We start from the raw sequence: 13,968 nt of genomic DNA, 5'->3' as shown, positions 1-13,968 counted from the left end.
CACCATGAAGCTCTTGATGATGCCAGTATAAAATCAGCCTTCGTTATCCCTGCTCACTCTAATTGCAATGGGTGCATTTCTCCTCCTTATGCAGACACCAGAAAAACACCAAGCAGACCTGGAAGTCGAGCAGGAAGCAAGGCTGGCAGCAGAGCAAGCAGCCGCCGGGGCAGTGACGCATCTGATTTTGACATTTCAGAAATTCAGTCTGTGTGCTCGGATGTATCGGAGACTGTTCATACCCCAATTAGGCCAACGCCCCGACCCAATTCTCGCTCAGCATCTGGAAAACCTTCCAAAATTCCAACTCCGCAAAGAAAGTCACCGGCCAGCAAATTAGACAAGTCCTCCAAGAGATAGTGTGGTTGGCTCTGTCAAGACCACCTTTTTCCTGTGCATTAAATATTTAAGTTTTTAAGATGTAAAATATTCTGTAGAAATTATTGTGAAATATTACGAGAGTTGGATTTTTAATTTTGCAGATGGCCTTATTTGTGTATTTGTCTTGTTTATTTTATGTGTATGATTTTTGTCAAATTTTGTTTCGTTTACGCCATATCATATGTGAAAAGGAGAAAGTTTTTTTTCAATGTAACTAACGGTTGTTTGCAGTAATGTGTAGAGAGATCACTAAAAGCAATTACTGAATGTACAATTGTCTTTGCGTCCTAAGTCAACAAGGCCTGTCACTTCATCATTAGATTAACAGTAAAGGATACCTCATAACTTTGTCTTAATACAGATGAAAAAGACAACAGTCAACATTATGCATTTTGAACTAATGCAGTGGACTCGAAGAGGCATGTGGCAGGGATACTAAGAAACAGAAGACACAGTTCATACTGCAGTTAATCAAACATTATCCTACAGAGAATTCACAGAGAGAGTTACTTAAAGAGCACTTGCCAGTACTTCAGTACTCCAATATTTTGCAGCATTTTCTGTGCCATTGCTTTAAAGGCCAGACACCATCTGGAATCTAGAATTATTACACTTGTATCAGAATGCCAGTATAATCTGCATTCACGTCAGCGTGAGGTTTTCTTTTGCTTGAGTGGATGATAGCACTGCATCATTGGACTCATTTTATATCAAAGCAGTTTTGCTTGCAGAAAGAAAAGGAAAAAAATATGAAATAAAGCTTGTCCCTTCTCTTTGTTGCTACTGTATTCCTTATATCCCATGGAGGTGTGTGTTCTGTGTCAACTTTACATCGTACATGATTTGAAAGATTCAGATCATTACTTTCAGAACAACCCTTATTTTTTCCCATTTCTCCGTCACATTTCATGCAATCATTGGATTCCTTCAGTATATCAATTTTTGCACGTCATAAGGCACAATACACCATTCATGCCTTCAACAAGAATTCCATACTGTTGACCAGTGAATAAAATAATACTGAGTGAATCAGTGTGGAGAAAGACTAGGAAGAGGTCAGATGAATTGAGGCAGAGCATGGTTTCATTTGCAAGCAGAAATAATGCACTAGGAAACATCTACATTTTAGCATAAACCAATTGTCAAGGCTTTCTTCCATGGAATTCTGGTAATTGTATCTCTTCAAGAGACTACAAATCTCCAGTCTTTAAAAAATGGTATGTTTCCATGGTTTTGAGTGAAAAGCTGTGAGAGTTAAGCTCCCATTTCACACACATCCAGTGGTGCAGGAGTGGGTCCCAAGTAGAGCAATCCCATATAGTGGTACCTTGGTTCTCAAATTTAATCCGTTCCAGAAGTCCATTCCAAAACCAAAGCGTTCCAAAACTAAGGTGCGCTTTTCCATAGAAAGTAATGCAAAACAATCCATTCCAGACTTTTAAAAACAACCCCTCAAACGGCAATTTAACATGAATTTTACTATCTAACGAGACCACTGATCCATAAAATGAAAGCAATAATTAATGTACTGTACTATAAAATAAATAAGACAGTATTGTAGATGATAAAAATTAAAATTATTTTTTTTCTTACCTGCACTGATGATAGTCATTGTTTGGATGGGGGGGGTGCTTTTATCCATTTCCACAGTCACACAATCAATCAGCAGAACTGGGTTCCACACAGTCACAAAAACAAATTAACAAAAAAACCCCTCCAAAACAAAAAATGCAAAATAAATAGCAAAACCAAAAGTGCCAAACTTAATCCGTTCTGGAAGTCCATTTGACTTCCAAAATGTTCAAAAACCAAGGCGCGGCTTCTGATGGGTGCAGGCACCCCAGAAACAATAGCCGACAACCACATTGAATGTTCGGCTTCCGAAAAATGTTTGGAAACCAGAACACTTCCAGGTTTTCGGCGTTTGGGAACCAAGGTACTACTGTAGTATAGTGTTGCAGTTAGAGTCAGACTGGGACCTGGAAGTCCCAGGTTCAATTATCCACTCAGCCATGAAGCTAACTGGGAGATCTTGGGCCAATCCATTTCTCTCAGCCCAGCTTACCAGGTTGTGGTGATAAAATAGGGGAACAGAGAAACATGTGCACCACCCTGGGTTCCTTGGAGGAAACATCAGAGATAAAAATGTATGTGTTTGCTTATTTAACCACATAGGCTGGATCAACAACCACTGCAAGGAATGCAAGGTCAAACAGGATCACAAATGATTTATATTGTGAAGGGGTAAAAAACAGTTCTTGATTATTTTTATTACAGGTTTAAAAAAGATACTTTTACTCCTCAGTGTTGACCCACTTTCCCCTCTGCTTTTATTATATTACATATTTCCCTTACACTCATGAAATGACAAAGCCTTATGGACTCCCGCTGCTAAGCATTACCACTGTACTTTTATTTTTAAAGTGCTTTCAAAATCTTTAAAGATTTAGATTTAAAGTTGGGTTGTAAATTAGGTTGCTCTTGCTGTTGTTTCCCATTTATACATGGGAGAGTGAGGCTGATTTGTTCAAGATCACAAAACCATTATGGCAGAGGGACTTTAACTCAGCCTTCCTGGATCCAAGTTCTTCATCTTGGTCCCAGGAACTCCCAGCAATATTGCAGCAGGGCACAGAGAGTATCCAGGTGGTAAAAATTAGGTGTGATCATTCTATATTACACTTAATACCTCTGGGAATATTTGCTTCTAACACCAGAACACAATGGTTTCCTCAGCAGAAATGCCTATTTTTGGTTTTGGATACATTCTCATTATTTTTGTGTGCCTTTTACTTCTTTGGAGCATATGTGTTTAAATTAGAGATTTAATACTCCATTTGGATTTTGCCTAGCAGCAAAATAACAAGCCATACTTGCCACTAAACAGATGGTTACTTGTGGTTCCTGAACTACTGATGAACTTGGTAAGCTTTAAATGGCTTTGTTTTCCTTGTCAAAGTTAGTCTGAGCAGCTGCCCACTATTCCAGTACTGGCAAAGCATGAGAGGTGCTCATTTGTGAGATACTAATTATTCTTTATTCTAATAATCCTCTGAAGGATTCATAGTTTGACTACAACTTGTGGATTTGACTAGTTCAATGGATTGGTTTTCGGGGGCCCTTGCAGAAGTACATTTTATGGTGCATTCATTATGATATGTGGTCATTATGTTATAGGAGCCATCATACACAGTCCCACTTTCGATATTGTTTGCACCTGCAAGGGTTTGGAGGCAGACATGCTTTCCATTTCCAATCAGTGTGTATCCCTTAACTTCCTGCTAAAATCCTGTAACTTTCTCTACCACAGATATTCTGGTTTATTTTTTGTCATGCTATAGCTCTTCCAGACAGTAATAATGTGGTAGCATTGGAGCAGCATTGCAGAACCAAACTAAAGCAGAATAAATTCACCTCTAATGCTCTATTACAGTGTCAAGACCATGTTGCAGAATAAGCCCACAATAAAATAGTCTAAAAGGTCCCTTACTCAGTTCTTACTGAAGCATGCATGGCAGGGCCTATACAGTTTCTTTTTACAATATAGTGGTCTGTGAAATACTGGTGTCACCTTTGCTCATATTGCAGGCAAGGATATGCAACAAAGGGGGGGGGAGTACCTCAGTTTGATCATATTTGTATACTGTTCCCATTTAATGTGGAGATCTGAACCACTTAACACATTACAATTTACTATCATAGAGATCATGTTATTCCAGGCAAATCAGGGAACTTGTATTATGAAAAACACTTGCAGCACACTTTTGCACATTGCAGTGAAAATGTGCTTTCATATCCAGAGATTTTCTATGTGCCAGTATGTTGTTTATAATGAAGCACACATTTGATCTGCTTGCCTTTTTAAAAGTCCCACCCAATCCTCAAGAGCAGCTGCATTAGAACTGAAATTACTGGCTGCCTTTAAGTCAAAAGAAGTTACATCTGCACCACTCAGTCATTCGTTCATTGTGCTAGCTGGTAAGTTATTCTGTTCTCATTATTTAAGGTGCTTACATTAACACTGTATCTTTTCAACGTAGTTTGCTTTATTCTAACATGGCAGTCAGAAGAATGCCTGACCAGAGAGAGCCTTTATTTTACAGAGAAACACTGAAGTGCAGTGATATGAAACTAACTAGCATTAAATTTGACCTTTACAATGCTGGACATTATTTCTGTTTCTAATATTTATTTGACACAGCCCAAGACTGAAAATGCAAAGCAGTTTCACCAATATGATCCCTGACTATTTCAGAGTGTGGCCTGGCAAATCACCAGAAAACTGTAGGCCTCTGAATGTGGTGCCCTCCTAGTCAGCCTCGGTTTACCTCAGAAATGCTTTGATGATTTTTTGCGCTTCCAGCAAACGACTATAACAAACATGATTCTGTTTTCATGCCTTTCATGGTGGAAATGTCCCAAATTTGATTTTCATTTGTAATGCCTCATCCTTACGTCTGGCCATTTTCACTAAATCCTGCTGCAGGTTATATGTTGAGAAATGAATGGCAAATAGGGCATTTTGAAATGCCAGCAATTTTTTTTTTACAATCGTTAAGAAGAGTTCAGGTTTTGTTATTCCATCTTTGATCCTGGCTGAGGCAGAAATAGCCTTAGATATGAATTTTCAGAGGCTTCTGTGTATTGTCATGAGTAAATGCAAGAAGTGAAGTGACAAGTGAAGAAGCAAAAATAAATATACGTTAATCAAGCCTCTTCAAACCAAAGAGAAGCACTTGTGCAGCCCATACTTCTAAACTGAGGTGATCTTGGAATGCGGAGATCACATTGTACTTCCCCTCTCCAGCTTTCTCACAAGCTAAAACTTGTGATATTAATGGGAAAATTTTTCTTTAGACTAAATAACTGTTTGTGTGTCGAGGCCCCAAAGCCACCCCTTTCTTTAGACCAAATAACTGTTTATTGCAGCTTTTGAGCAAAACACAATCTATAGAAGGAGTTAAAATAGGGAAGGATATGAGGGAGATGGATTAAAGTGTTTTCATCATACAGTGGTACCTCGGGTTAAGAACTTAATTCGTTCTGGAGGTCCGTTCTTAACTTGAAACTGTTCTTAACCTGAGGTACCACTTTAGCTAATGGGGCCTCCCGCTGCCGCCGTGTGATTTCTGTTCTTATCCTGAAGCAAAGTTCTTAACCTGAGGTACTATTTCTGGGTTAGCAGAGTCTGTAACCTGAAGCGTCTGTAACCCGAGGTACCACTGTATAAGTTGTTGGAAATATGAATATACCAAACTGTCAGTTGTGATGCATAGAACACAATAGCAGGTGCTCAAATGTTCTCAGTTTTGTATGGAAGGTGATGGCTGCTCCTTCCATTGTTGAAGCACCGTGCATTTGTCTATCCATCATGACCCAATGGTGAATTTTGAGTAGGGGGAACATAATTCAACCAATTGTAGAGAGGTTTCTAGTACTCAAGACATATTCACACGATATGTTTAAAGCACTCTGACCCCACTTTAAACTGTCTTGGCTTCCCCAAAGAATTCTGTGAGCTATCGTTCATAAAGGGTGCTGAGAGTTGCTGGGAGATCCCCCTGTTCCCTTCACAGAGCTACAATTTACAGAGTTTCCATAGAAGAAGTGTGGATTGTTAAACTGCTATGGGGAATTGTAGCTCTAAATTAATATCAGGACTTCATCCAAAAGGGGGCTTACAGCTGGGCAGCTCCACATTACATGGCAAGGGGACCTGATTTATGTCTCGCATGCTGTCACCTGGGGGTTGGATATAACTATTTGTAGCAGAGCCTCTGTGGTCTCCAGTAAGTTTTTTCCTTGATGAGACATACCCTTAGTTCAAAGGAGGCATTCATGGAGAAGAACCACTGATATAAACAGGCTGCTGGCCCTGCTGAGTACAGTAACCCAGTCAGATCTTCCAGGAGCTCTGGCAACATAGATGCTGGCTAGGCAGTCATTTCAAAAGTGCATGTGACGTGTTTTTAAGTTGGGAGAAACTGCCAATTGTAATTTTTTCTTTTTAATGCATGAAATAATTCGAATTCATCCTCCCTATCCAAAGGTTGGTTGAATATCATAACCTGCCAATGCCTAACACAGAAAGGCCTATTTTAAAATCTGAGCTGTGCCATAAAGTGAATCTGCCATGTACATATGGATCTGCTCTGACTCCAGTGATGAGTGCCTGTCCAGTGTATTGAGTGATGCCTGGTGAATCTCAGGAAGAAAGGTGGAGTGTGACCTTGGGGGCAAAGGGCTGGATGTTTCCCATCTCTGATTTAAATGATCTCTCTCTCCCCCCCCCCCCCCCGCACCCGCCCGGTTTCTAACATTTTTCTAGCAGAGATTGGCCAAACCCAATAAAAACAAAACAAACTGTAAAAACCAAGGAGGAAATAAAAATGGCCTCACTTTTGTTTGTTGTAAGCTTATGTAAAGAGCCTTTTACTCTTTGTACTAAACTACTTCAAAGAACAGTGGTACCTTGGTTCTCGAACTTAATCTGTTCCAGGAGTCCATTCGACTCCCGAAATGGTTCGAAAACCAAGACGCGGCTTCTGATTGGCTGCAGAAGCTTCCTGCACTCAATTGGAAGCCATGGAAGCTGCTTTGGACATTCGGCTTCTGAAAAACGTTTGCAAACCAGAACATTCACTTCCTGGTTTGTGGTGTTCGGGAGCCAAGCCATTTGAGTACCAAGGTACCACTGTAGTTAACACATAAGCTGTGTACACATTACCGTTTACTGTGGCTCCAGGGCACTCTCACTGCTGATATTTGAAGCCAAGCACATACATTAGCCACAGTCCATATCTATCCTGAAGTTTCTTGAGATATCTTGCTGTTCATTGCACTTTTCCCCAAACTAGCTTCCATCTGATTTGAAAAGGTAAGCTGCAGTAAAGCTGAGCTGTGTGCATTAGAGACACATGTTGTGCATGTGCAAATGATAACACATGTGCAGACGACAGCTTAACTGAACAAGGGTTTGGAGGGGTTGCAGATGTGGAGAAACCAAACAGGTAATGCTCATCAGGGGAAGACATTCCGCTCCCTCTCTGGTGTGTACAGCAATGTAAAAATGCAACCTGAAATGCAGTGAGAGAGAAACAACTGTGCTGAGTTTTAAACTGCTAATGTGTACGTAGCCAATGCCATAGTCTATCAACATGCTGTTTTTCAGCATGAAACCTCAGCATGTGTCTGGCTGAAAGTCTAAACATTCAGAACTCTGCTTTTTCCCATCAGAGCTATAAATAGCTGGCACATGAATTTGTTTTATACTTGACGTTCAGCAGTCTGATGATAGCAAAGGAGAAAAAACCCTCATCAGAACACTGAGCACCAAAGAAATGCAGCCCATTCAAGTCCATTTTTATTTCCTCCTTGGTTTTTACAGTTTGTTTTGTTTTTATTGGGTTTGGCCAATCTCTGCTAGAAAAAGAGCAATGCTTAGATGATGTTCTGCTCATCAACTCAGGAAAAAGTTCAGCAGAAATGACTGCATGGACTTAGGTTCCTTTCCAAATTTCATGATGCACAAGAATATATATGGTGGAAGAAAGAAGCTGTGTTGCACAAGTGATAAATCTCATCAGGGTTGCCTGAATAAAAGGACATGACTTTCGGAGGCCCAGAGGGAAAGCTTCTTTTAGGTTCTCCCTATGGGAAAAAAGCTGGAGACACCATCTGCTGACAATGTCATTTGCATAACCATAATTCCCCGGAGTGCACCAGATGGCATTTTGTTAGCCACGTTTGTTTGGACACAATGTTCAATTTTGTTTGGTTAACCTTTAGGGAGTTGGACAGTTTTCCCATAGTTAAGGGATTTTGTGTAAAGGTAAGTTACCCCAACCCACAAGGCATTCTGTTGCAAAGCACTTATGATTGTTTTTCAGGAACCCTGGCTAGCATTTCGACAGTGGAACAGGATTAGAATTAGTCACTTGGTTCATGTTGGGTGGACACATTATATTTTGCAGTATTTGGTCTGGGGTTAAGGTATCTTTCACACCCAAGATGTCAACTCCCTGTGATGTTAGTGACAGATTCATTGTTCTGACCTAGCCAATATTTCAGAATTCCCCTGGTTTAGCCACTGATAAGCCTATGCCAGGTCTTATACTAGGCTGGGAGGACAAGCTGGTGTTTAGAATAGGAGTTGGAAATAAACCCAAACATTGTAAGTCTCTTCAGATCATTATGCATCCAGATTCTTTTTTCCAAGAGAATCCTAGGCCCTCTGATTACAGCACTCACCTCAGGATATCATAGGGAAGTTTAGGGAATTTTTAAATATTTAATGCTGTATTGTTTTTAATACTCGATTGGGAGCTGCCAGAGTGGCTGGGGAAACTCAGCCAGATGGATGGGGTATAAATAATAAATTATTATTATATTATAGCGATGCTTGTTCATTAACTGATTCCCCACCCCCGCTGCTGCTGCCACCCTTAGCAGGAAAATTATAGACATCTCCATCTTTCAATAATGCCCACTGAGTGCATGGAAGATAAAACTGGGTAAACAGAGCCTTCCAGTGCCTCTACGCAAGTCTCAGTTTTGCATGCCAATGCCACATCTAAATTGAGGGTGAATTCTAACTTACTCTGCACCAACCTCCCATTGACCAACAGACCAAAGCGCTGACTGACAGGCTCCACTAAATTCTGACTATCAATGGGGAAACCAGAGGCTGGGAGTGCTCAAATATAACTCACCCTCCTTCTACTCTCTGCAACACTCTGCCCACCAGTGGAACACCTTCCTTTTCCTGTCACCATGGAAATAATTGTCCACCAGCACCTGTCTTCCTCTGTACCAAAAACATCATTTCTGTTCTATACAGAACACCCACCCATTGGGGACTAAGTGCACAGAATACAAAAACAAAATCAAATAGGAGAGGAAAAAATGTTGAACACTGCAGTTAAGGGAAGCCAATAAACAAACAACAACAAAAAGTGCTAAGATCTAAAGTGCTTATAATTTTAAAGTGCTTATATTTAAAGTGATTGGGTAGATCTTAAGTGGCACCCCAAAAGTCCTAGGGCCAAATAGCCACAACAAGAGACTAATTGAGCCTATGGTGGGACTGTTGTATGTGTACAATGGGCTGGTTGGTTTCATGAGTCAGGATGTTGCCGGCCTGGTGTAACATGTGAACCAGTCCACACATGAGGGGAGGAACAGCTGACACTACAGCAAAGAAGATTCTTGTTGTCTGCCATGATGGAATTCCTCTGTTCAGGACAGTCATGCTCAATCTGACATCTTGCTTTTCCCTGCCAAGGAAAACATTGGCCTCTCTGAGCCTTGAGTTACAAGGAACAAGTTAGAGGAGCTAAATTAATGGCACCTCCTGTTTTCTCTTCTACTTATTAGAACAACAACAACAAAATATGCAGACAAAGAACATGTTATAGCTGTCTCCATAGCACTGACATAAAGAGACAAAGAGAGAGGAAGATATCTCCCTCTGCCTTCTGTTCCTCTAATTCAGAAATCTAGCATTTAGCACAAGGATGAGAAAAGTCACATCCATATAAGGTAAGATGGAAAAACTTTGGCACAGCCCACAACCGAAAGTCTGAAATGTAATGTGGGGTAATCTATAGAAACATGAAGAGAAGTTTGTGCATCAAAGGGAAAAGATATAAATCAGAAGCTTGCTCTGGAACAAACAAATAGAGTTAAATAAGCCAAGGATAATAATAACAAAGGTTCTGGAAAGTCATTTTGGAGAATTAGGTGAAAAGCAGAATAGTCAGAAGTGGGGACTTCAGGGCCTTGGTCAGAATTCCAGTATTAGATACAAAGGAGAGCTAGACACCAGATTCATTCAGAAAAGGTGAAAGAAAAGGGTGTGCAGGAATCTAGCTTTCTTTGTACAATGAAATGGCTGGTATACTCTACCTTAGAGCAGTCACTATGTACATTTAAGCATTAGAACAGAATATATTTTTGAGTTGCCATTTTTGCTTGTTCATTTACATGTTTGCTTTTATGGCATTTCTATCCCACTTATCCTGCCAACCTAGCAGTTCGAAAGCTCATCAAAGTGCAAGTAGATAAATAGGTACCGCTCTGGCGGGAAGGTAAACTGCGTTTCTGTGCGCTGCTCTGGTTTGCCAGAAGCGGCTTAGTCATGCTGGCCACATGACCCGGAAGCTGTACGCCAGCTCCCTTGGCCAATAAAGCGAGATGAGCACCGCAACCCCAGAGTCAGCCATGACTGGACCTAATGGTCAGGGGCACCCTTTACCTTTACCTTTTCCCATTTAACCTTATGGTTTAGGTACCTCAGGTTACATATGCTTCAGGTTACATACACTTCAGGTTACAGACTCCGCTAACCCAGAAATAGTACCTCGGGTTAAGAACTTTGCTTCAGGATGAGAACAGAAATCGTATTCAAGCAGTGGGGCGGCAGCAGGAGGCCCCATTAGCTAAAGTGATGCTTCAGGTTAAGAACAGTTTCAGGATAAGAACGGACCTCTGGAACGAATTAAGTACTTAACCCAAGGTACCACTGTATTGTAAAAACAAGAACAAATGACACTAAATCAATATTATATAAATATAAAATTAAAATAATCATTAAAACACTATACAAATGCAAGTGAATTAGAGCCCCAAAGATATGGGCACACACAAGGTCATTCCAAGGATGGAGCAGCATTGGAAAGAAGGCTCTTTCATGTACTGTCACACACCCCTGTTGGTGGAATCACAAGTAGGACCTCCCCTGCAGAACCTCATGCACAGCATAGGAGGAGATAGATTTCACATGTATGATAATATTGATAGTATGAGGGAAATAAACACAGAGAAGGAATTATTCACTTGTGCAGCCAATGATACTCATCTGGTTCCCATTTAATGTGATGCATGCATCTGAGGAGATGCACATAAGTTTGGGACAGATGAATCCATGGATTTCGGTTTCTCTATTTCTCATTTTTCCAGTCTTAAGGTTTCCATAATTCTTCATGAGTTTGAAATATGTTTTTTTAAAAACAAGTCCTAATGAACATTCACCAGCATTTTAGGGCAAATTTCCCCAGAGTTCAGCATGGTCCTCCACATTGTGTGTCCCAGAGCAACCTCACTCAATGTGAACAAAGCAAAGCTACAGTACAGTATTTGCTGCTCCTTTCAGTTCCAATTTTTATTTTCATTGGCAGCTTTATAGATGCTTTGCCATGGGAAAAATTTACACTATTCCTATTCAATAGATGTGGAAGAAAACCTTACAAATGTCAAGCACTGTTTTGAAATGTATTCAGCTTGTTGCAAGCATTCTGTATGGACCATCCTTCTTTTAACTTTCCCACTGTCCTGTCAGCTGCTCTACAAATGTTCTGCCACTGCCTTAAATGATGGTTTATTAGAAGGAACATGCATGCTTTCTCTCTAAAGGAATAGCCACACAGTACAGGAGTCTCCTGCTCATGTATTGCCTTAGCTGATTCGGGACCATGCATAGACAATCACTTATGGGTGCATATGGGGATGAAAGGAATCTAGTACAATCCACACACAACATCACTATTTGAATGTGGATGTGCATTCTTATTTGGGCTATTCTAGATGCAAAAGAATTGCTGACTGCAGCTACATTTGGTGTTTTGAATATTGCCCATCCAACTAATCCAAATTTTGCATTGAAAAGAATGCTGAATACTCTTACACTGCACAATTTACTCTTATACTGCACAATTCTACTTCTGCTGCCCAGTAGCCTCTCTAACTACTAGATTGCCTGGTTAAATACAGCAGTCACTGCCATGCATTTTCACATATATCTTTGCAGTAATAAGGAATAGGAACTTCATTTTTTAAAAAAGGGAAACGAAATTCTTGGGATGCTGAAGCCATTGTGTGTGTGCTGTTTATGTTCCCACTTCCATGTTGAAAATTATTCAGGATACAACAGAGCTTTGAGAATGAAAAGGCAAGGATCATTTTTCTGCTTGAGTAGTATATTTTTTGTGTCCTGTGAATATGACCTTTTCTTTGTGCAATGGAAGAAACTGATGTAATGGTGCTACATCTAGTACAATGAAGTGCATTGGGATCAGAGCCAGCAGAATATTTCCTTCCAGCGTCTGCTTCTCCAATCAGCTTAATTATGAGCAATTGTTTGGGTTGTTCTGCAAAGAAATATTAGAGAATGGAAAAAAGAAGCATACCTCAAACCATTATTTTGCAACTGATTCATGCTTTGGCAGGAACCACAAGATTTTCTGCTTTACAGCTCTGTGATAGTATCGTTGTGGATCAGCCTTGCCATATAAGCACAAATCCACCCTTTATTTTGACAAGGTTCTAGTCAAGGCATTTGAAAAATGAAGAAATCACATGAGCCATTGGCTGGATTTCTTTACTAATCACAGGCATCCTCATCTCCAAGAGATCCAAGACTTGCTATTGTTAGCACCTCCAACATTCAGCTGCCATGCCCAATTTTAGTGATGATCTTTCCCTCCCTCCTCCTAGACTTTAACAAAAAAATCTCATTAGTGTCTGCCTGGAGAGTAAGCCGCTTGTTGTGAAAAGGAGTTAGAAGAACAGTTGCTGGCATATAGCAATTGCTTACTACTTTTTTGAAACTTGTAGCCTAAATTGAACAAAAGTATTTCCTCCATGCTCTGCATGTGACTTTTCCCCTACAGGTTTAAGGTAGAGGAGCACATTCTCACCCCATGGAATTGCCAAGGAGTGAATAGGAAAACCTATGAAGATATGTTAACAGCTTGTTTGTTTTAAAGCACTTTTATTGTCTTCTCTCACAATATCTTGTCCTTCTCAAAGATGTTCAAGAAATAAAAAGAATTACATTCGTAACCAATAAACCAAACAATATCTCATATGTGTTCTGAGTTCCAAGAGAGCAATTACACATTTACAGGGTTTCATCATATCTAAGATCACACTGAGGAAAGTATATATCATAAAGATCTTTCCAAAAGAGACATTACAGCCAGGTATATTGCCAGATATGCCAGACTTGATTTGCAGGTCACCTTGTAAAATACCCTTTTGACACAAATTCAATAAAGGAATGGCAAATCTCAAAAGACTCTGGTGTTCTTCAGTTGATTTGTCACACACACACACACACACACACACACACACACACACACACACACACACCATGACTGCTATGTTGCACAACAAATGGTAACAGTGGTCTAAGAACAGATCTTGGTGTGTTTTCTATTGGCTCCCTAGAACGAAATGTGTTGCTGACACTATATAAACTATCAGTTAATAGTCTTAATGATGTACCTTATAATCCCTCAAATTTCCTCAGAAGTTTTGGCTGAAGAGAGCCCACTATTGATTCTGATTTTGTTTTTGGCTGAAAGGATGATAGCATTTTGGTTTGCATTTTTGGGAGGTTTGCCTTTGGCAAACTGAATTGAAATTCTCCCTGGTCCCTGCTTAAGCCCCCTCACAGCAATTTTTCTGCCTTTGGGCCTGGTTCAGTGAGGTCATTGTGGCCCGTTTCAAGGAGAAAAGAAACTTAAAAGTGCTCTTTGTCCCTGCACTGTATTTTACTGTCCAGTCCTATGTATGCCCACCTGGAAC

The 13,968-nt window shown here is 40.2% G+C and overlaps 1 protein-coding gene and 1 long non-coding RNA gene across 44 annotated transcripts in view; both read left to right on the top strand.

The window, feature by feature from the left end:
- The window catches only part of LOC310840285 (dystonin-like), a 298,340-nt gene extending 297,186 nt beyond the window's left edge, over window positions 1-1,154 (top strand). For all 43 annotated transcript variants that reach the window (XM_083729601.1, XM_083729632.1, XM_083729623.1 and 40 more), the window contains one exon: window positions 95-1,154. In XM_083729601.1, the coding sequence (XP_083585727.1) occupies window positions 95-360 (266 nt within the window). In that variant the 3' untranslated portion in view covers window positions 361-1,154. The remainder of the gene's footprint in view (window positions 1-94) is intronic.
- Window positions 1,155-2,101: 947 nt separating this feature from the next.
- Window positions 2,102-13,454, top strand: LOC310840815. The gene is made up of 3 exons (XR_014562168.1): window positions 2,102-4,359; window positions 9,786-9,921; window positions 13,189-13,454. It is a non-coding gene; the product is annotated as an uncharacterized lncRNA (long non-coding RNA).
- Window positions 13,455-13,968: the final 514 nt, after the last annotated feature.

This window comes from Podarcis gaigeae, assembly GCF_964106915.1.
Source record: "Podarcis gaigeae genome assembly, chromosome: 3".
In the NCBI taxonomy this organism is placed as follows: domain Eukaryota; kingdom Metazoa; phylum Chordata; class Lepidosauria; order Squamata; family Lacertidae; genus Podarcis; species Podarcis gaigeae.
Note: the sequence above shows the minus strand (reverse complement) of the source record. Positions and strands in the feature narration are given on the sequence as shown.